The sequence below is a fragment of the Malurus melanocephalus genome, unplaced genomic scaffold (genome assembly GCF_030028575.1).
Source record: "Malurus melanocephalus ecotype Western Australia unplaced genomic scaffold, MMel_1.1 scaffold_192, whole genome shotgun sequence".
Lineage (NCBI taxonomy): Eukaryota > Metazoa > Chordata > Aves > Passeriformes > Maluridae > Malurus > Malurus melanocephalus.
The window spans coordinates 625,645-649,150 of NW_026623424.1; the positions used below are offsets into that span (position 1 = coordinate 625,645).

At 38.9% G+C, this 23,506-nt stretch overlaps 2 protein-coding genes across 2 annotated transcripts in view; one reads left to right on the forward strand and one right to left on the reverse strand.

The window, feature by feature from the left end:
- Positions 1–6,952, forward strand: part of MFSD8 (major facilitator superfamily domain containing 8) — a 9,594-nt gene extending 2,642 nt beyond the window's left edge. Inside the window, exons 4-12 of the mRNA XM_057373306.1 lie at positions 460–700; positions 1,045–1,158; positions 1,781–1,925; positions 2,534–2,592; positions 3,169–3,277; positions 4,254–4,388; positions 4,755–4,858; positions 4,954–5,213; positions 5,900–6,952. Of these exons, the coding sequence (XP_057229289.1) occupies positions 460–700; positions 1,045–1,158; positions 1,781–1,925; positions 2,534–2,592; positions 3,169–3,277; positions 4,254–4,388; positions 4,755–4,858; positions 4,954–5,213; positions 5,900–6,115 (1,383 nt within the window). The 3' untranslated portion in view covers positions 6,116–6,952. The remainder of the gene's footprint in view (positions 1–459; positions 701–1,044; positions 1,159–1,780; positions 1,926–2,533; positions 2,593–3,168; positions 3,278–4,253; positions 4,389–4,754; positions 4,859–4,953; positions 5,214–5,899) is intronic.
- Positions 6,953–7,888: 936 nt separating this feature from the next.
- Positions 7,889–20,233, reverse strand: PLK4 (polo like kinase 4). The gene is made up of 16 exons (XM_057373300.1): positions 20,065–20,233; positions 19,518–19,613; positions 18,963–19,058; positions 18,756–18,870; positions 16,871–17,897; positions 15,218–15,318; positions 13,669–14,042; positions 13,135–13,239; positions 12,675–12,777; positions 12,062–12,211; positions 11,554–11,684; positions 11,079–11,170; positions 10,761–10,899; positions 9,839–9,979; positions 8,878–8,984; positions 7,889–8,502 (listed from the first exon to the last, which is right to left on the reverse strand). Exons 1-16 carry the CDS (start codon positions 20,092–20,094, stop codon positions 8,403–8,405), a joined length of 2,907 nt encoding a protein of 968 aa, XP_057229283.1. The 5' UTR covers positions 20,095–20,233; the 3' UTR covers positions 7,889–8,402.
- Positions 20,234–23,506: the final 3,273 nt, after the last annotated feature.

The following is a 23,506-nucleotide window of genomic DNA, read 5'->3' on the forward strand; positions in this document are numbered from 1 at the left end:
GTGCCCCTGCAGAAGGCAGTTTCAAATACAGATTTGGAAAGACATAACCTGGGCAGGACCTAGAGATGTCATTGAAAGTGAGGCTGGTGATGAATTCTTGCAGAAGACAAGAAAATTTATTACCAGCCTTGTAAGTTAGGACAGATTGAGGCATGTGCAGAGACAATGGAAGTGACTCCTTGCTCCTGGCACACTGCTTAAGTTCTGTCTCAACCCAGAACATCAGCAGTGCTGTACAAAGGAGTTTGCTGCAAGTGAGCCATTCCCAGGCTCAGAAGCAGAGTACATTTTATTGGTTKGGTGCATTGCTGGAGAGAGTTAGCCAAGGTTTATTACCCCACACAAAGCATTACAGTACAGAGTCCTTGGTGTCTCAGGTACTAATTCTAAAAGGGTGTTGCTGATGATATAAAACACTCCAATACTTWACCCACAGTGCTGATTCATGTGTTTCTGCAGATTGATCCGACAGCAGATGCCAGTTTCTTGGGCTGGATTATAGCTTCATACAGCATTGGCCAAATGGTTGCATCTCCCCTGTTTGGCCTGTGGTCCAACTACAGGCCCAGGAGAGAGCCTCTGGTTGTTTCCACTGCTATTTCAGTAGCTGCAAATTGTCTCTATGCCTACGTCCACGTGCCCCATTCACACAACAAGTACTACATGCTGACTGCCCGTGCACTCGTGGGGTTTGGAGCAGGTAACCACAGCAGAATTTACATTTCTGGAAATTCTTACATTCTGTGTCTTGTGTAAGATGGTTGWTGTTGTGTTTTAGTACCAGGTTTACCATTATGTGAATTATAACTTAATATTTAACACAGAAAATAGTTGGCCAGTAGTGGTTTGTAAAAAAATTGTGTAACTGTGTGGTTGTGTAAAAATACTAGAGGGTTGTGTAAAAATACCAGAGGGAACACAAAACTGCTGGGTTTTGTGTTCTTGCAAAATAAGAAACAAATAAATGTCACTCGACAGTTTAACCATATAACTTGAAATTTACATGAACACTTGCTTGGTTGTGGTTTTTTTTTTTTTTGGAAGGAAACGTGGCTGTAGTTCGATCCTACATTGCGGGTGCCACTTCTCTGACAGAAAGAACRAGTGCCATGGCCAATACCAGTGCCTGCCAAGCAGTTGGCTTCATATTAGGACCAGGTAAAGCATATCTTCTTTCCTCTAATGCTTATTAGGTTGAAACTGGGCAGTGGRAGTAGGAATCCTCAGCAGCTATGTCTAGGGGATTTTAAGGCTGAGTTTGTCAATTATATCAGCATTGAAGAAATGGGATCAACTCCTCTATCCTTGTGTAAGCCAATGTAAATGAAAGATTCTAGTCCAATTGCTCTGCAACAATTTAAAATTTAGTTTAAAATCCCCACTGCATCTTTTCTCTCTAGTTTGCCCTTAGCATGAGGGATAATCTAGTCCCAGGACCAAAGTTTTCCATGTAGGAGCATGGATGACAGTATATCATCTGTCTGCCAAGAAGATTAATCATTGGTACACTCAGAATTCAGTTCTGTAACTGTCATGATGTTATTTATACTGTGTGTTTGTATGTAACCAAGTAGTTTTCTGGCCAACTGAGATCCTACTGGTTACCATTTTGTTTATTGAGAATAGTATTCTTAAAATGTAAAAGGTTATACATGTATAATACTTAAATATTACTTGATGATTAGAACAACTTTGTGTATCCAGTTTTGTATGTTCTACATGTGTTCTAATATTTTCTTAATGATTCTCAAGATTTTCACAGAACATTGATGTTTTTAAGTTTTTCAGACATGTTTTACACTTATTGGAGAAGAAGGAGTAACGTGGAAATTCCTTTGTCTTCAGYTGAACATGTACACTACACCAGTTTTATTTGGAGCTCTCTTAGGAGTTATTAATATTATTCTCATCTTTGCCATATTCAGGTAATCAATTAAAAAAAGTATAAATATCCTACCTTGTTTWTATGGGTGACTTGTAGCAAATAGTATGCTGCTCAATAGGACAAGTAATAAACCTGAAATTTGAAGTGCTGAAAGTTTGTTATTTATTTTTTCAGTGTTTCTGCCTTCTTTAATACCTGTATTTTTATTATGCTCATAAATGGATCTTTATGATATTATGTTTAGAATATAAATTGATTAAAAATTTAAACATATTAGACTATTAGGCTTGAAACAGTTTTAGTGTTGATGGTTGCTGCCCATGTCTTTTCTCTAAGAAGAAATAAGGTTAGCTTGTCTGTAGAGCTCTCACTGTCTATGTCTCTCCTTTAAGAATCTCAGGGGGTTTTTTATTCATTATCCCATTGGTGCAGATGTGTATGGATGTGTGATATTGTCCCACTAGAAGACTGTCTTTCTTGAATAGAATCGTGTTCACTGCAGTCAGATGTAAGCTTTGTAGGTGATCTTTAAAGGACCTGTGAATAATTGTCATATAGATTATAGCATTTACAATTCTTTTAATAGAAACTTGACTCAGTAGTCGAGCCAATAAATTTGTATTAATGAAAAACGTTCTGAATTTCTAGGGAGCATCGAGTGGATGACATGGGACGGCAGTACAAAAGTATCAATCCTAATGGAGAAGGTATCAGTGTTTTCTTGAAAACCTAATTCTGTGATTTTAATTTTGAAGCACTGTCTTATTACATACTAACATTTAAAAGTATTCTAAAGTCTGATGCACAGGAAAGTTGAATTGAAAAGTGGTCTACATCTCTCCCTAGAAATTGCTTCATTTCCATGTTGGGTCCATGGTGCTGTCTGGTAGCAAAGGAAAAAAAAAATTTATGGATCCTTCCATATTTTCACTGAGAGAATTCTGTCTCAACCTTTGTGCAGCTTTGACCTTTCAAAAGARCAGGAAGGTTTTTGGTTTCCATTGTTAAGATACTTAAAGAAGTTTGCTAATTTTGCTGTCACTCAAGACTCATTGGGAAAACAGACAGTGTTACCAGTTTGGAAATAATTTTTTCTAATTGTGAGCACAATTGAAATTTCAGCAACTCCATTTTGATTTAAAAGCTTTATACTTTGATTGTCAAAGTGTAACTGCCTAGCAGCTACATGCTAAATACTGAAAAGACTGAAGAAATCATTACTGTAATTTGTGATGGTATTAAAAAAAGCTCAGTGTGCAGTTCAGGTATTTCTTTTGTTGCAGGAAGTGATGTTCTGGATCAGAACTCAGAAGGAAGCATTGACCACGTTGCTGTGGTAGCACTCAACGTTCTCTTCTTTGTCATCTTGTTTGTGTTTGCTGTCTTTGAAACGTAAGTTTGTCTGTTTTTTCTCAAAACACTAGACATGACAACAGTTAGGTTGGGGGTGCATGTAGAGGCTTTTCTGTTCTGTCCATTTTCCTCACTTTATAAGCAGAAATCCACAGCCATAGGCAATCAAGTTGATGTGTGCTGATACAGAGTAATGAATTAAAGGTCAGTAATAATTAAAAATCTGTACAGTTTGTGCTATAGGAAACATTATAAAAGCTTTTGAATGGAGGCAAACCCTTTTTTTATTAAGTGTTCAAAATAAAAGTAGCTTAACTTGGGCTACCTAAAATCTTCATAGAAAAACATGTTTTCAGTTGAGTATCTTATTCTATGTTTTTCACTTTAATTTTGTGTAATTTCTTAGTATGATTCTGATTAGATTCAAAAGCTTCAGTGAATCTCTTATTTCAGTAATGATTAAAACAATTGTTTGGTMGAGGTAATGCAACTGTATTCTTAAATGCACTGTTTTGTATGACTGGGATTTTTTTAGCCTAGAGATATGTTACTCGATTACATTTTTTCTGTGTGTACGAAAGTAAGTAAAACATAACAACATTATCTCAGGCTGATGTGTACTTTATTTTTTTAACTTTGAAAACACTTTGAGACTATCAGGTTTATTCTGCAAGTTTTTGAGCCCTATGGTAGCTAAAATTGTTTTACAATATGACTCTGTCAAAATTGCATTATATTTAGGAAATTGAGGTTCTAGAGATTGGTTGATTGCTAAAACTGAAACAGTATTAAAGGTTTACTATATTTATACTCACAGACTGATTTTTTTTCTGTTTCTATTACCCTGGCTTGGTTTTAACTCCATCATCTTTTCATGAACAATCAGAAATAGATTAATGTTGGTTCAGAGTATGGTTGCTGTTAGGCACTGATGTTTGGAACAATATATGTATGGAAACTAATGTATGGGAGCAGCTTTTTCTGATTACAGAATTTTCTGATTCTGTCTTTTCAGTATAGCTACTCCATTGACGATGGATATGTATTCCTGGACCAGGAAAGAAGCTGTTTTTTATAATGGAATAATCCTTAGTGTGATTGGCATTGAATCAGTTATTGTTTTCATGGTGGTTAAAATGCTATCCAAAAAGTAAGTTTTTGGGATTTTGTTACTTACGTTGGCTAAGTGTGAAAAGCTTTATGGCAAAGCCAAATTGTGTTACTCAGATCTTTTACTTGGTAATGAGTCTGGGTTTACTGAGACAATGAAATGCTTCCAATTTTGGTGCTGTGGTTGTTCTTTATTCGATTAACATAACCCCCTTATTTGGCTGTCTTTTACCCTTGATTCACAAAAAAAAAAATAGGTTTTAAGTTACTGTGATTTTATAACTTTTCTTRTYAGTGTTTTGGTCAGGTATCATTTCCACAAACTCATGGGCTATTGTCATTARCAGCTACATAAATTTTACATTAATTAAATGATACAYTTAATTGCAATTTCATTGTTTGATAGGACTGGTGAGCGTGCCATACTCCATGCAGGCTTACTGATTGTCTTGGTTGGATTCTTCATCTTACTGCCTTGGGGGAAGAAACTACCAAATATCCAGTGGCAAGGTAGAGTTCAAGTCAAACTAGACCACCTTTGTAATCTTTTGAAAGTCTTTTATTGCACTTTTGTTCCTAATGATATGAATAACTTACTTTTACAGACATAAAGAACAATTCCATTCCCAGAATGGATCCCACTGAAATGTTAACTCCTTTCTGGAGTTTGCAAGAGATCCAGCTGCCATCCAACCACTCAGCAGAGCCTGTGGGCTGCCCTGTCACACAGTCCTGGTGCCTGAATACTCCCATGATCTACCTGGCCCAGTACATCAGCTCTGATGTGCTCATAGGGTTGGGCTATCCCGTTTGTAATGTCATGTCCTACACTTTATACTCAAAAGTCCTAGGACCAAAGCCTCAGGTAAGCATGATCCTAAATKATTTATTTCATTTGCTCTGCAAGAYTTGCACTGTCTTTATTAGAATGAGGGGTCTAGTTAGAATTCCTTTTGTCATCACCCAAATAAATAATGTGTTTTAAGCAGGGGCTTTCAGGGGCTCTGTTCTTTTTTAAAATCCAAGGTATGTCTCTAGGGGAATCAGAAAGCAAGGCTTGTGCTCTTTATGCAAATCTTAAAATGTGAAAATGTCATGACTGTTCTGGAAGAATTCTTTTTGTAACTAYCAATAATATATTTGGAATATCAGTATGAAATTATGTTCCTTTTGTTAAGTATATTATATAACAACTACAAATGCTACTAGACCCCCAGTATTGGCATTTTTAGTAGTGAAATACTATAGCAAACTTATATTATTGCTTAACAAAAAAATTTATTCCCCTTTTCACCATTTTTTTCATATTGTATTTTGGTGAAAGAGACTAAATGCTTTGAGACAAAGTGCATTTGGTTAGAAAGCATTTGAGTACCTGCGAGTGGAGCCTGGGAATTAATGCTTAGAGAGGCTGAGCAGTGTCTTAATGAGTTTAGAAAGATAAGTGGTTGTTTAAATACTTCTAAATTTTCTAGTTAGGCTAATGGGTTGGAATTAGTGGCCAGCCAAATAATTCCTGTATCACTTACATAAGCTTTTGATCTGCTGTAGGGTGTCTACATGGGATGGTTGACTGCCTCTGGAAGTGGAGCACGGATCCTTGGGCCTGTGTTTGTGAGCCAAATTTACACTCACCTGGGGCCACGCTGGGCATTCAGCTTGATCTGTGGAGTTGTTGTAGTCTCTCTCTTACTCTTGGAGATAGTATACAAGAGACTAATTGCATTTTCTGTCAGATATGGAAGGATACAGGAAGAGAATTGTTAAAAATGTATGGGGGAAAAAAAAAGTAAAACCAATGAGAAGTAATACTTAGTTTATTACTGCTTTTTAATGAGGAGTACTTAACCACTGACCTTGTTGGCTGTGTGCTAACTGTACAGCTGTACTTAAAACATAACTTGGTCATATCCTAACACCTGGTTACCCCTGCTGCAGTTGGCTTTTGTGTTCTGCTTTTCTAGCAGCAGAGGAAGGAATGTGACAGGTTAGAGCGATACAATGGCACATTTGATGTATGTACAGTTTAAATGATGCATATGTGCACTGAATGCAGCTGTGAAGGTCACAGGTTATGTGCATCCTTTCCAGAAAGAAAGTAAAAGGAATATTATCTTGATTCTGTGAATCAGGATTAGTAACTACTCTTTTGTAACTACAAGATTAGTTGAGCTGCATGCACTTTGTACGGAGACACCACTACTTGAGCAAACCTTGTGATGCTGGGTTTGTTGGCTTGTAAGCACTGGTTAATACAGACCACCTGCTTCTGGAACCTGTTACATCTTCTCCAGGATTTCAAATGACAGGTGRCAGAAGTGGAGAGGAAGGTAATTGCCCTCCCCACAGGTTGTTGGTGTGGGATTTGGGTCTTTGAGTTGATGGAGAGCCACAGAAAATCAGTCTGAGCAGCTGTTACTTGAACTACAGTGAGCCATATGTGCAATTTTTCCTCTACTGTTTTGCTGAATGCCTTTTTGTAGCAAGAAAGATAACCTGCAGAGTTGAAACATGCACAGCTTTTCTTAACTGCAAGAAGTCTAGGCACGATAGTTGACACTTTTGTTCTTGGTTAGAATGAATGTCCTGTGCTGAGCAGTGGTGATAATTCAGGGAAAGGTGAAAACTGGCTCCTTGGCACTCCCTGTTATCTGCAGACTTCCATTTTTTCTGATATTAGGGTACAAAACCTAGGAATTTACAYTGTTTTAGTCATTCTGACTTTATTTTAAAAAGTGAGATTGTAATTTTCCTTCATAATGGGGCCTAAACTCATCTGTACGGGTTTGTTTAGCTGKTTTAATGCTACTGGGAAAAAACCAACTCTGGAATTACGAGTTGTGGCTGCTGTTTAATGTCTCTACTATTTGATGCTTATTGAATTTAATAAATGTAATTATGTATTCCTATGTAATCAATTGTTCAAAGACTAAGAGACTACTGAATTAAAAGRTGATTTTTCAATACTGACTGAAGGGGATATGAAATTTTCTTCTCTCCCAGGCCTCCTGCTGCAGAATCACAAAGTGTAATGAGATAAAGGGTTCAATTCTATAAGCTAATTCAGAATAAGTGCTACTTGTATATCTTTCTTGATGTTCCTAGTGCTAAATTCYTTATTTGCAAGCTATCTCCTTGATTTAGACATGACCAAGTAATCAAAAGTAATTGAAGTTCTGCCTTTTAAACRGTAACTGAAAAGGAGAACTGACTTGAATCAGTTAAGCTGAGCTGTCCTTGCACACAGCCAGCACCAGCTCCTCTAAAACTCTTCCTCCTTCTCCCACCAACTCTGTTTTGGATCCCTCTCCATTTAAGGCTTTTGCTGGCCTAATAAGGAAGTCATAGAGCATTTAAGTACACATCAAGCACCATCAGGAGTGTTAGCACACTTGAAGCAAAATGCTTAGGAAGAAAGCTACTGTTAATGCTACTTCAGTTGCTGTAAGTATTACTCAATGTGTAAAACAAGGTAAAACCATCTAAAGTTATTAATTCCTACCCTTTATCCATGACTTGGCCATGAAACAAATAAATAGATCCAGACAATTACCACTGCATTTATTTTTTTTTTGTATAACATGCTTGTGCAGGGAAGTTTTAAGCTGCTGCTACAAAAAATAAAAACAGAGTTATAAAACATATACATATTTACATATATTATTTGTAAGACATAAAAAATATAAGTTATTTACAAATACAAATACTTGAACAGCACARATGTATTTTCCTTGATTGTTGGCACTGAGTAAGCAGTGGGGTAAGAAAAAAATACAACAAATTCATAGTATTTCCAAAGACTTAATGCAGTCAAGAACGAAGTTGCTCAAAGTTTTGCTTGAGCAAGTTTTTCCATCACTTTAATGAAAACTATGTTTTGTATCATACTTTACACACAGTTGGCTACACATAAACAGAGCAACCCTCCCCTTCCTAACTTTTTTCCAAATTTTGGCAGAATTTCTGCCTAAGCTGAGTAAGATCAATCACTTTACTGGGAAGTCAGTGAGTGAGTTTATTAAGACCTTGTGCCATGACACCTGGTTCCCTTTAATCAGTGAGGACCAGCTGGAYTGGTAAACATCACAAGAATAGAAGACAGACAGTGCAGCTTCTCTTTGATGTAYTCTGGCAACTTGTCATCTTCTCCATACCTAGAGAGGCAAAGCAGCAGAGAAAAATTGAGATGCTTAAACAATTTGTATTATTTCATGACAATATAGTTATTTCAAAACATTACTTTTCTTATCCTCCCTGTTTTTAACTGTTCATGAGTACTGGCTATACTCTAGAGACCAAGTAAATGCATCCTCAGCTTGTTTTATTGGTTTATTATCCAGAATTCAGTCACAGCTGTGAGTGCTTCTCTTTATTTATTAAGCTTTAATAAGCTAATCAACTGTGAAGTGATTGAAAAGCTAAGGTTTAATATTTAAAAACCAAAACCAATAGCAGCTCTGAAATTCCCTGATGTACAACAGCCTTGAACTGAGTTACCTGGACTGTTTTTACAGCAGGAACAGACTCACCTGGTTGTCTGGCCATCTGGAGAAGTGTAAGTGATAGAAGAGACACCTGCTTGGGCTACCAGCTGGGATCCATCATTGAACTGAACCCATACTGCTCCACTGGTCAGCTGATGAGAGAAGTTGCATTGCAGTTTGAGGATATGAAATAMAAAATTACACACCTAGAATTTTTCTAATAATGGAAGTTGAAAGTTCTTCAAAATTGCTGAAGGGCCTTAGGCATTTTGGTCAGTCTTTTAAAGCTAAAGGTTTCATGGATATAACTTTGGAGTAAGTAGTCTCATGCAGACTTCCTCAGGTTTCAGATCTTGGCTTTAATCATCCTTGTCCATAACAGGTAATACCTTTAGCTTAACCACTCCTACACAAATGTAATATAGGACCAACACAATTTAAAGTTTATACATATAAAAACAACTTTTTCTATTAGGACAGGAAGCTTACTATATCTGAAATGCCAAGAACATTTTTTTAAACCTCAAGCTTATACAACAGAAGAGCAGAGGGAATAAGTCTGTGCAAGGAAAACAGCTTTTCCTGTTCTAGAGGAAGATGTATTTCTCTTATACAGATCTGGTTACATATCTAGTCAAAAGTTTGTCATGACACTTTTGCATCTATATTAGTGAACAGAGAAGTTTAACAGTTTCCGTTTTTTTGCTAGAGTCAAATTTAAATTACAAAAGACACTGAAATAGGCAATAATAGGCACARGAAAATTGTGGTAACTGAGACACTGAACTATTATTTTGGTTTCTTCTACTTCTGTAGTTCAACAGGATATTTATCTAAGACATTTATTTTAAAGTATCTTTCCACTAACAAATTTTAGATTTAAACTATAGTGCACAACTGAGTGATTCCTCACAAATCAAGTTTAAGTTAATGACTGAGAAATACACACCTGAAATTTAATAGGAAAAAAGAACAGACATGCCTCCTTTATCTATTAATTTCTCACCTGAGAAGCCCAACCAACATTTTTCACAAAAACAGATTTGACAAGTTGGGCTGAATTGGGACTGCATTCYGTTTGATGAACAGAGGAGCACGTCTTTTCAACAGTGTTAGTCAGAAACGTTGGCTTGYCATAGGACACCACCTAAAACCCAGAGATGCACAGAATTAACAGCCTTAATTAATCCTCCTGATGAGGTACCAGCTGTAGTGGTAAATTRCCACCTGTTCATGCATACAGATTTAGCCTCTATGCTTCATTTAACAGCATTACAGTGTAAAAATCCCACAGGGATACAACCTTTTGTCAGGTTCACTTCAGTCAGGTAAAAATGGTCAGATTCTGAACTAGGAACGTGAGCTATACAAATAACAGACATGCAGAGCCAACAAATGTAGATGAGTGTAGATTCAACAAAGTTCACAATACTGAATTCAGTCAGCTGAGGAAGTTTTATCAAGAACCAAAGTTTGGTGGGCCTTTTAAACAAAGTATATGAAATTGCTCACAAAGCTTTCTGACTACACATCTATTTTCACTCACCCTTTTTTTATATACACACTGACACTTGATTTCTTCAGAACAGCAACCTCAAGTGACAATATCCTTTATGACTACATTTGATGTACACCACTGAGGGCACATCAGACCTCTCAAACTGAAGAYTGTGCTGGATAACATGAGTAAGCAATTTTCAAACTTTGTTMCCAAGARGCATTTGTGGTAAAGTTTTGGAGTATTCCAATTTTTCAGATGCTCTTAAATCCGGATATCAAAAATTAGTGGAAATCAAAGTCAATGTTTCTAGTCAATATGCTCATAAATGGCTCATAAAAGCCTATGTCCATATAAATATAATTCCATCAGTTCAAGTGAAACAGCAGTATGGGATTCTATTCTCCATRGTATGTTCTTGTGTACTTACAGGAGCACAGCTTGGAGTCAGAACTGGAGTAGAACTGGCAGCTTTATTTCTATCCAGTGCCACAACTTCTTTTGAATAGTTTGTACTGTCCAACAGTGGCGGTGCTACAGCCTGAGGTGATTCAGTATTGCCAGGTTTTCTGGAGAGAGAATGAGAAAAACTGGGAAAAAGTCTGTCCAAAAGGAACTAAAGAAATTTTACAATGGACCATCCAAAGCACCTGATGGCAGAAGGCTTAATAATATGTAATTATTCAATAAGTATTAAAAACCCACATATATTCAAATATATAAACTATTTTCAACTGCAAGATATTACCTTCCAACAATTATTGGAAAAAATGGAACACTTCCACTCCTTTTTTCTTCTTCCAAAACAGCAGATTCCAGTGCAAGGCATATACGATGTCCCTGAAATTAGAWGTTTATTAAAGTGAGAACTGTATAAATATTTCATACATGTTTAGTGTGGCAGGTGAGCCCACACAAAGCAGTTTCAATGATACTGAATTTTTCAAGTCGTACAAAGTGATTCATCTGTTCTGTTTAATCCTCTCATCAGGCAGGCAAACCTGCTTTGCACACTAGTGAGAATTTTCTCACAGTCTTGGTTGTGAGGCATTGTAACTGTTACCTCTACTCTGATATTTGCTCATCCAAAAAACACCATCCTCCCTCCTTTAACAGTGTCATGAAAAACATGGAAAGCAACATTGGAAGCACATTTGTGAAAGGGAAGCTGAATTTTCAGCAAGTTGTTTTGCACTGGGAAAGGTYTATGTAAAACATCTTACCTCATTTGCATGATCCATATAAACCTGTATTTCCTTCTTCAAGCCTGCTTCGCTTTCTCCTTTCACAGTGAAGGATTTCCCTGATTTTTCAATCACACGAGTTATMCCAGCTGTCTTGTGTATCTTTGCTCCTGCAAGAAAATGTGAACCCTTYTAGTGTGAGCTGTATAAAATACCAGTTAACAACAGAAAGCCTGAAGTAGGGACATGCTTCTCACCAAGCAGGTTAACTATCAAAGGTAGATGTAAAGAACAGCTCATGAATAAAAACAAAGTATAATTTAAATAAYATTTTTGCAAATGTACTTCCTGAAGAAGATACCAGTAAGGAATTSAAGAATAATCAACTAATTCACAAGTGCTACAATAAAGGCAGAGTGGCCAAAAAACTGTTCATAGTGCACTATTTTCTTCAAAGTGAAATGATGGTTGTTTAGCATTTGAAAATATTTTAGTGCAGCTCTTAAATCATGATCCCATTTGCATAACTGCAAAAATGAATACATACCATCATAAAAACAAATTTCAACATCTGCAGGGGGTGAATTTTCCATCAACATGCACTTGGCATATCTTGTATAGAACGTCACTTTGGGGGTTTTTGTTCTTACCAACTGCACAAACTTAGCTGCATACTGGTATTTTTTCCAGTACTTTTCTGAAAAAGAAAATAAAAAAAAACTTTTTTAGAAGTTAGCAGATTAAAGACTGTGCACCAGCTTGAAGAGAAGTACTTTAAATTATGTATTTGCTACCTTAAGGTTGTGAGTATTATTTAAGTACTTGACAGAAGTATGTTTAAACAAAATGACTAATTTCCACCAACAGCTCCCAGTATGAATGAGGAAAAGATTACAAGAGCTTTAATTTTAGTACACTACATTTTAAAGGAGTGACTATTTAAAACTCACATATAAAATCAAATAAAATCTGTGGAAACTAGGAAAATAAAACCTCACTTTCTTGTGAGGTTTCAAAACATTTTCATAGTTTGAATCTCATTCTGAAAGGCGTTTTACTTAAGAATTATCTGAAAAGTAATAGCTAAAAGCTGTAACACTGCAAGATTCACTTAAAATACCACATTAATCATCACAATTTTACAATACATTTCAGGTTACCTGGCAAGTTGTCAAAATTATATGTGCAGATGCCTTCAGGAGGAGCAGGAGGTCTGTCACCAAGAAGGAAACCTCTTCCTTCATTTGGATGATAAACTGCAATCTACAAAAAGAACAAAWATTGTGTGTAGTTGCAACTTAGTACAGCATTGTGCATTTTTAACAGGTATAGAAGTAAGGAATATTTTAATTAATAACTGTGATTTACTATGAAAGCTCTATTCCTGTAATTATTTAGAGCAGCACTTTTTCAGCAATACTTCACMTATTTCAAAAGTCAAGCCAATTTTTCTCTGAAATAATTGCTTGCTCCCYATATGGCTTCATTATGGAGGGTTTACAGCTGTGCATATAGAAACACTGGATTTCAAAAAGAAATAATCACTTAGAAAGAAAAAAACAGCTCTGAATGAACTCTAAGCCCTTTACAAAACAGTGAAGAAACCAAAAACATACTCACCACATTTCCATCAGAAGATATTCTGAGTACTTCTTTCACAAGTTCCTGTGAATGGTGTTCTTTCAGAAACTCCATACACACTTCCCCAGTATCCAGAATRCTCACCTAAAATATATTAAACATACAAGTTAAACAAAAAGAACTTTACATTCTGCAAAAAGTTAGATACCACTTTTTTTCCACAAATGCTTTAATAAATGCTTTTCTTTTTCCTTAAATGCACTTCAAATTTACAAATGCTTCTGACAGTAACCTTTGTTATTAGTGCTATTAAAGCAGAGCACTTCAAGATGACTGAAGGGTATCAKCCTGGTCACTGAGGGTGTGGCTTCTTAAGTGAAAAATTAAACATAGACAGGTGTTTTAAGTATTCTCTATACAAAAACTAAGATTGATCTTATTAATACGATTTTAAATTGAATTATAATAGATTGTTTCCTAAAAACACGTTTCTAGTTTACCAAGTGATTTTTAAGAGACAGTCACATTATATTAAATTCTTCAATTGTTCCCATTTTAAGAACTGATACATACCACTGCATTTTTGGTTTTTTGCCTGATGGGTTTCAGCCTGTGAGCACTGAGAGGTGACACAACACTTCGCAGTGTAGGTTTCTGGTGTGCTGGTGGCTCTTGGTCCCAAGTTTGGTTTTGTTCTGGAGCTGACCAAAGGCCACATGTAGGAGATGGCTGAATTATCTCATTTTTGCAGAGAACGCCAGGAATGCATTTCTTTGGGTTTCTCTGGTTTAAAGAATGTGGACAGTCACCAGATGCATCGTGATTCCTTATATCTTTTAAGGTGTTCCATGGATTCCTTGGTGCATCCTGCTGCACATCCAGATGGTACCGAAAACCCCCRCGTGCATTACTCTTGCCAGTCAGGTCTGCAGGTGGTCTCAGAGGAACTGAAGGCATCGGAAAGGGACATTGTAGATTCAAAGAGTCATAGCCAGAAGGAAAAAATATATCGTCACTTGAAAAGCTTTTCAAATGATTGTCTTAGAAGGCTTATTTYAGGGAAGAATGGGATTTCTTTAATCCTCAGTCCAAATCATCAGGCTACRACTTTAGTACCACCAATACCAGTGTTAACAAAATTCCAGTGCTACTTAAAATAAGTTGTTCCTKTGTTTCAGGTATGATGATCTTCAGTTTTTATACATCAAATGATTTTTTAAAATAATTTAYAAACAAAATACTAAGATTTCAAATSGATTCTTAAACAAGAATTAATCTGTTTAAAGACAGTATTTACCTTTCAGATAACCACTAGTAGCAAGTTTCATGTAAGTTCCAGTTTGTCTAACAAGTCTTTTACCATCAACCAGAGGTTTTGATACTCAAAACATTAAATGCATACTCCAAATCCCTTGCTTTATTTTTTAAATCCTTGCATTTATTTTTTTAAACCCTTATTTTTTTTTTTAACCTTCCTATAACTCCTCCTCCAGTTTTGATATTTAAGCCCTTGATCAACTTTCCCTTCAACCACATCACTATTGTGCTCCTTCTGCTGTGTGGCAGAACAGTTGAGAAGGGACCAAAAATTAAATAGGATTATTCAAACCTTATGTTCTCCAATTCCAATTCCCTGTAGACAGGAAAGGAAAGAGTCCAGTAATCARAAAAGGTCAGAATGGATTTGTGGCTTATTCTTATGATTAGATTGCATTATTTGTAAATGATGTAACATGATGCAGAACAAAGAACACCTCCACACCTCCTTCCCTTCTGTGTCTTTTGTCCTTCCCTCCACCCATCCTTCTGCAGCCTTATTATCTTATTCACTGAGGTCCCATCTTCTCTTATTTAGTTGTATTTGCACAACGGAATTAACAGGGCTTTCAAATCACCTGCTGATGTTTTGTCATTTATTTACACTTACATATTTACACAACTAAGTAATTATGTCAGGGTCTAGAATTCTGGTTTCCTCTCTTTTTTTTTTTTGTTAAAATTCTAGTAGAAAATAACAAGCTTTTTTTAGGAAAGAAATAAAAAAATATAAAATCCCACATAAACTATTACAAATCAGTGCTCTAACTGGAGTGCAAAAATACACAGCTGATGAGTAACACACCATTTGTTTGCATGCTTCCAAGCCACTGCTGCATTGTCTCAGCCTGGGACTTCTGCTCTAACAAACCAACCTGGGGCTTCACTGGGCACAGATAATTCGAGCTACAAAAYAAAGGTTACACATGTAATCAAGATTGCATCCAAGACACTTGCACAACAGAAGTTATAATGTCACAGCTACAGAAACCACAACTCTTAGAGGATTAAAGAAATGCAGGTAATATTTTGTAGCTCTAGGCATCTTAGAACATGCTTCTTTTTCACGGGGTAAAGCATAAAAAAATAAAAAGTTTTCAAATGGAATGAAAAGTTATGATAATTCTGCCAGCAGTAGCTGTTCTTRCATCTGGCTCTTAATTCACAGCCTTGCAGAAGACACAGTGATGACATGACATCTATGACCCCAGTCTATCTCACTCAACATAACAAACATGCAGCCAAAAGATTCCAATCCCGACACCCCAAATAATTGGAATTTATACAAAATACAGTCGACCCTGAAAATTATAAATATTTTTTACCAGCTTTTTAGTTGATGAAATATATGAAGTCACAGGTGAACTGATGCTACAATCCACATGTTGAAGGATAAAGAATACACACAACACCAGTTACTGATCTGTTGTCACTTCATAGTCACTGATCTGTTGTAAATTCAMACTAAGCTCCTCCGAGGTTTTAAAACTCCACAGTCTCTACCTGTCTGCATTTTCTTTTTGTGATGATGACKACTTCACCATTGGCAAGGACTCAATTATCAGCAAAATCACCCCAAAACCACAGAATATAAAATATCTTATTTATGTCTCAGGATCTAGCATTTAAGATTGCTGTACAAGCTGACTACAGATGTAAGAGGCTTTCCTATAATCAAATAGGTAAAAAAAGGAGTAACCATTAAGTTAATCCCCACACTCTTATTAATATTCTCTCATGTTTACATTCAGCATGGCTTTACGAAGTCATGGGAACAAAAGCAAGTATTATGTTAACATTTGCATAAATTTTTGATTCATTACACATTTCTCAAACTTGAAAGAAAGCAAAATTCAGTGGGCAGGTGCATAYGTCAAACACTTAAGAATAGTCAAGAAAATCTTACTCCATTTACTCTTTCTGCAGGGAAAAATGCTTGTTTGTCTTTTCCTTGATCTGATTTGCAAAGAGAAAATATAGGAAATTATGCCACTTCTTAAAGTGGAGAGAAATGCAGGAACTAGGATACGGATGTCCTTATATTAAWACAGAAAATGGTTCTTTTGATAATCTGCTAGTGGAAAATGTATAGAAGAAAGCCTGAATTTTCACACAGAAGCTACAACTCAGCACAGAACTAAATTTTAGACAATTACCTATGATCAACACTTTCCCTACWGGTAGACCACTTTCCACAATTTTTACTGAATTTTTATCTTCTCTAAGCATAAGAGAGGAAAAAAAAAAACCACCTCAAGACATCACCAAGTAAAAATGTTGGTAATTGCACTTTGAATTCCTTCTGCCCTCATCTGTCCCTTCTACAAAGAACAATTAGCAAGGCTCTCTACTACAATTACTGTGGGGAAAGAAATACTCAAATTGCTGCATGTAGAAAGAAGACAAAAATGGAGTATTACCAGCTTTAAATTTCATCTGAATAAAAACCGATTCTTACTGTGGTTGATCTTTTACAGGTGGAGATATCTGCTCTTCAAAAGAACCAGAAGTACTAGAAGTCTTCTCCTTAAATATTTCTCCTATGTCAGTATAGCTGTTGGCAGGTGAAAAGTACTCWGTGTTTTCCCTTGTTCCTACTTTAGGCTTGGAAAGCACTTCCAAAGAGTGACATCGATCRATGATGTTGGACATGCCGTGAGTCTGGGATGTGCCAGACCTGTCTGAGGAGTGGGCTCTTCGGAGGTAGCGGGAATGTGGCCTTTCTTCTCCAGGCTGTACTGTTCTTCCCCTGCCACTTATGCCAGTTTCCTTTCCCTGAATCCCCCACTGTCGGAAAGAACCACTTCCATCTCCYGATGAATTACTGCTGGAATTCTTATTCGTAGGAAAAAAAGTAATTTTATTTGGGAGTGGCTGTCCAACTAACAGCTTCTTCTTTTCTTTCAAGCATCCRCTGGTACTGATGCTGGAAGAGCCTGTGAAGGTTGTAGAGATGGTGGCATTTCCGCTGTCCATGGAATCTTCAGAGGTTCCCAGATCTCTACTCCGTGCAGAGCTACCCCTGGACATAAAAGGATGGTCCAACACTGAGGAAAGACTCAAGCGATCTGCCGGGTTTTTGCGCAGTAACCTGTGTATGAGGTCCTGTGCCTCTCTTGACAAGAAGGCTGGCATTTCATAATCTGCCAACACCACTTTGTTCAGTGTGTTCCTGACTGTGTCMGTGTCAAAAGGGGGCTTTCCAATGAGAAGAGTGTAAAACATACAACCCAGAGACCACACGTCAGATTCCAGTCCGTGTGGGCTCCTGGTGGCTATCTCCGGAGAAATGTAATTCGGAGTTCCACACATGGTGTAATGCTTCTCATGAGGCATCTTCAGCTGAGTTGCCAATCCAAAATCAGCAATCTTCACATTCATGTTATTGGTGAGTAAGATATTGGAGAGGGTGAGGTCCCGGTGCAGTATTCCATGGGAATGGAGGTACAGCATACCCGTGATGATCTGATGCAAGAAGTGTCGGGCTGTCAAAACAAAAACAGATGTTGTAGTCTTACAATCAAAATCATAGCTCTAAAAATAACTCACCYTTAAGTCTGCTATTGGTCTTGTTTCTGCTGTTTATTTTTTATTTTTAATAAAAAGAATGCTAGAAGGATGTTTACATGTTAGGCTAGCGAAATTGGAATTAACTTTCTGATTTCTACTTTAAGCAGAATGGCACAACAATATTCTAAGTTCATGAAAACTTATACAATGCAGGAAACAGGACAGGAAATATTTTCAGGCAACTTAAACTTTTTAAAATTGCATTCTTAAGAATTAAGGCTAAGTTGCTGATCTCTTTTGAAAACATACAAGTTAAACTGATGATGCCTATTTAGCAGTACCCCTTTAAYCCAGTCCTGTGACATGGGTCCTAAAAATCTCTATGGATCTAATTTCATGGAATTAGATTAGAAACTGATAGAGAAACAAGTGAACAGGAAAAACTGTGCAAGAAGTGAGCAGTGAGGTCAGTCTGGAAGCAGCAGAGGCAGAAGTTGCCAGTTTTCCTGCTCTTCTTTCCCCTTCCCAGTCCTGACCCACACTTCAACACAATTCTAAGTACAAAGGTAAACTCTACCTTCTATAGGCCTCTGCCTTCTAAAACCACGATTTTTCTATACTCCAAGTAGCACAAAAAGAAACAAATGTATAAAGAAATAAAGTCAATATATTACAATAAYAATTAATATCTAGATGATCACTTACCACAAGATTTTAAGGTATAGAAACTGTGATAACAGTTTTAAATACACATCCTCTAGAATTAAATATTTATTAAGTGAGCCAAAACATTAATGCAGAGGGCTCCACAGAACAAAAAAAAAACAACTCACCTTCATCTTCTGAAAAGGGTTTCTTTCTGTTCTTTATGTATCTGCTCATTTCACCATTGTGACACATCTCAAGTATCAAGTATACATAGTTGCTATCTTCAAAATAGTTATAAAGCTGGAACATAAAACAAGAAAAAAATAAATTTCATTCTATAGACTATGCAGCAAGTCACATACAGCCCTCTCTACAAACCGCATGATTCTTACCTCGAGTATAGATGGATGCTTTAGCTGACAATGTATTTTCACCTCATTCTGAACCCTCTGTACCATTCCAACTTTGTGCATGGCTTTTTTGTCTATCTGTAAGTGGATCACAGAAMAATTTCGATGTTCATTACACATATTTGCCTAAAAATGTCTAAGTACAAGCAAGTTTCCACATAGTTTAACTTTTAATATACTCTTCTAAGGRGCAAGTATAACAGATAATGGGAGGAACATCACAACCAAAAACAGTCAAGTGATAACATTTTCAATACTAACACTAATTAWTTTTTTTCTTAAATACTTCAGCAGAGAAACCTAGTTCTGATTTTGTCAGGCAATCTGGCTAAATACAGTCAACATCAAAAAGCACTTCTATTAATAACCAAGTCAAATTGGGTCTGATGCATCTTTCAGATTGAATCCTAATCTTAATGTCCGTTATATACAAACATTCAACCCAAACAGCAGTGACCAACTGCATAACCCCAACCTGYTGCAGCTTTGCATTTGGTTTCTTAGGAAACAAGTTATTTCCTTGGCGAGCTGCCTTACCATTTTGATGGCCACTTCCAGGCCGGTTTTCAGGGACACCGCTCGGTAGACCCCTGCGAAGGAGCCCTTCCCCAGGAGGTTCCCCACCTTGAAATCCTGCAAGACAGACAAACCAGCGTCGTTAGCCTGGGGCTTTGTCAGCCACAGGCTTCGGAGCGCCTCTCCCAGTGCGGGCCCTCCCACCAGAATTGGGGAGCCCATCCACCCCGAGACCCGGGCAAACCCCGGGGGGCACCTGCGGGGAGCTCTCCGGGGCACAGTCGCGGTGCCACCCGCGCCGCATCCTCCTGCCGGCACCGCGTTCCCCAGCACTGGCGCTGCCGGGCCGCCTTCCCGCCGCGGCTCCCGGGCCGCAGGATACACCCGCCCCCCAGCTGCCATGGCAGCAACCGCGGAGCCGCCGTTCCCTAGAAACACGTGGGGMCGGGGCGAAGGCGCGGGAGGAATCGCGCTCCCACACACGCCCGCCGAAAGCGGGACGARCCCGCGCCCAGCCCCACCGCGCCCCGCGGCCCCGCCGGACGGCGGGCGGGGCTGCGCGCCGCACCTCTATTCTCTCGCCGATGCAGGTCGCCATGGCGCCGGCCGCTCTCCCTCGGGTCCCGCTACCGGTTGTGCCGAGGGCCTGGGCCGCGGTTGCCCATTAGGGCGCCCCGGGCCGCCCGCCCCGGCGCAGCCCCGCTCGCTCCSGGGCCCCGCGGCGGCCGCTCCGCGCCCCCCCCGCCGACATTTTGAAAAGTCGCGCCGTTACCCCCCGGCCCCGCCCCGCCCCGCTCCGGGACGAGGCTGCGTCTGACGCAATCGCGTCGCGCTGCGGCGCGCGCGGCCCTCGCGGCCGGGCTGAGGAGGAGGAGGAGCTGCCGCGCGTGCGCGGGGCGGCGCGTGCCCGTTTCTCTTCCCCCMCACCCGGGGCAGCCGTTGGGGCGCGTGCGCTGTGAGGGGCGCGCGGGAGGTGCGCGCGCGCTGCCTCAGCCGCTCCCCGAGCTTTGCCTCAGCCCGGGGTGTCCCAGGATGGTGCGGTTGTGGAAAGCTGCAGAGTGACCCTAAAGATCCTAGCGGCAGGGACACTCCCCTAGACCAAGTCTGTCAGGGTCTTATCCCACCTGCCTTTGAATACTGCTGGTATGGGGCATGCAACAGCTTCCCTTGGCAGCCTGTTCCAATGTCCCACCGCCCTCACAGTAAAAAATTTCTTCCTAAYATTTAAGCTAAATTTCCCCTYTTTCGGTTTGTATTCATTACTTCTTACCCCATCACCACAGTTCCTGACAAGACCATTTTCCACTTCCCTATAGGACCCCTATAGGTTCCTATGAGGTCTCCACTCAMCCTTCTCCAGGCTGAACAGCCCCAGCTTTCTCAGCGTGCCCTCACAGGGMAGGTGCTCCATCCTCTCAATTTCGTGGCCCTCACCTGGACCTGCTTCAAGAGTTCTGTGTCCTGATGTTGGGGACACAGAATTTAGAGTGCTTCAGCTGGGGTCTCAGCAGAGCACAAGAACCAGAGAGCCACCTCCTGTGACCTGCTGGCCACGCTCCTTTGGATGCAGCCCCGGACATGTTTGGCTTTCTCGGCTGCTAGCACTCACTGCCAGCTCATGGTGAGTTTTTCATCAACAATTACCCCCCAAGACTTTCTCTGCCAATCATGTCTCTGTCCAACCTGTTGGTTTTGCTGGGATTGACCCAGGTGTAGGATCTTGCACTTTGYTTTGTTGAACTTGRTGTGTTTGCRTTATGCCACTCTSGAGGTCCCTCTGGATGGCATCACTTCCCTCCCATGTATTGACTGCACCAACAGCTTGGAGTTATCAGCAAATTTGCTGAGGGTGCACTTGATCCCGCTGTCCACGTCACTGACAAAAACGTCGAACAGTGTTGGCCCCAATACCCACCTGAGGGACACTGCTTTCAGATGCAAGTCATGGTTTTGCCAACAAATTCCTCTTGGGTCTTTAACTTTTTTAAAAATATTGCAACTCCCATGTCTGTTAGCATGTTCCAGACTAACAGAAGATTTCTAGGTAGGAATTAAGACAGTTTTGTGGTGGTTGTTGCTGTTATTTTTGTTTGAATACAGCACAGCTTTTCTTTGAATTGTCTTCTATGACAAGGAGGTGCAATGATGTTAAGTACAGGCAAAAGTGAGAGGCAAAGGCAGAGCAGCTTCTTTAATCATTTTGTGCATTTAATTCCCAGCTACCTTGTTTAATTTTCTGAAAATGCTATTTCTAGCCAATTTTCTGCTGAATTAATATCTGAACAGTGGRTCAGATTGAATTTCAAGGAAAAACACAAGTGAAGGTAATCAGGAATGAACCTCATGAACACAACCTGTGTTTAGCCTGCTCTTATTGATAGAAATCTTTCTTTAACCAGAGGTACTAACACCTTATTGGGCAGACCTCTGAGTGATATACCTGTATGTGACTTTCAAAGTATTGAGTGACTCTTTTGTGTTGTGTTTTACCTAAAATATAGGGTAAAACAAAATCCTGGAGCTGTGTGCAGACTGTCGTGTGGCCTCCTTCATTTAATGTAGTTTATTTTGTCACAGTAGCAATTAGACCTGGTCGACTTCATGGCTAATGCGAAACAAAGCAACACAGTTGTAACAAATTTGTATGGGCTAAAGGCCTTCACTCGATGCCTGGTGTCATTGATATATTCCTTTCTGTRGGTAGGGTGAATTTAAAATGTGAGGGAACATCTTCAAGTTCCATTAACTCACGAGTTAGTTTACAATCTCATGTGCTTTTCTATTAAAAGTTAAATTCATTTTTGAGCAAGCATGCCTTCAAACTAAATTTAGATTCAATCCCTATAGTATCTGTCCCAGAATAAATTTTCCCCAGTTTTTGAGAAGTTTTTTTTTCCATTTCTTACTTGTCAGGTGGCTATTCAGTTGTGTTTTTATTTTTTTCTTGATGTTCAGATGCAGCACTGGTTGCACAAGCTGAAGCAGATGTGATTTTTTTTGCACTCTCTGTTTCTTCTTGTTTTGTGTGACAGGACTGTTCATGTGGCTACACAGTGAACCAGATCAAGGAATTGTTTTGGGCTGGGAAAAAGGTTTTTATTTTTATTGGTTTCCCTTTTATTAGTCTGCCATCTGAATTACCCCACCTCATAAACATCTTGTTGGCTCCTTCTGTAGCAGGGGAGTGCTCCCAAAGTTATTTTTGCTAGGGCAGGCATCCAGGATGCAAGGAGGAGGTGGAGTGATTTAGCCCTTCACTTCCTCCAGTGTTTGCCATCTTGTGGCTATGAACTTAAGCAGTTMCYCCACWAMCTGCCAACTTTAATTGTTGAAATAAAATACAGAGGTGGCTTGTAATCAAGCTGCGCTTTCTCCTTCAGAGAAGGCGGCTCTTTGGGAAGGTGCATGCAGTCATGGATGTAAAATGGATTGTGGATAAGTGAGAATMCTTAAAGTAAAACAGAAGCTGTGCAAGTGATTAAATAGACCTGGTTTGTGGAGCTGTGGAACATTAACAGCCATCACTGGTTTGAGTAACTAGGGTGGAAGATTAGCAAAAAGCAGACTTTCAATTTAATGTCAAGGCTAGATTATTAACCTGAAGAGCAGTGAGAAAAGTTGTGTGAGTGAATTCATGTGCCAAAAGTATGGCTGATATATACTGATGTTGGGAGCAAACTAAATAGCTTACAGCATACAAAATATATTGCATGGCCATACAGGAGACAAAATTTGTAGGTAGAAGTGATTAATTTTTTTAATTAGGCACGACAGTTGAAAAATTGTATGTTCTTTAGGGCACAGACATGGAATTCTCTAAATTTCTGTTGCTAATGTGCAGCATATCTGGGGCTGCATAGTAGTTGGGAGGTCATAAATGAGAAGCCTTTGGAAGATGATCATGTTTCGTGCATAAGATTGGCAGGTAGGTGCCAATGTCAGTGTCTGCTTTGGCTTCTACTGTCATGTCTCGTTAAAAAGAAACTCGAATCACTCTTCTTGTTGTTGGG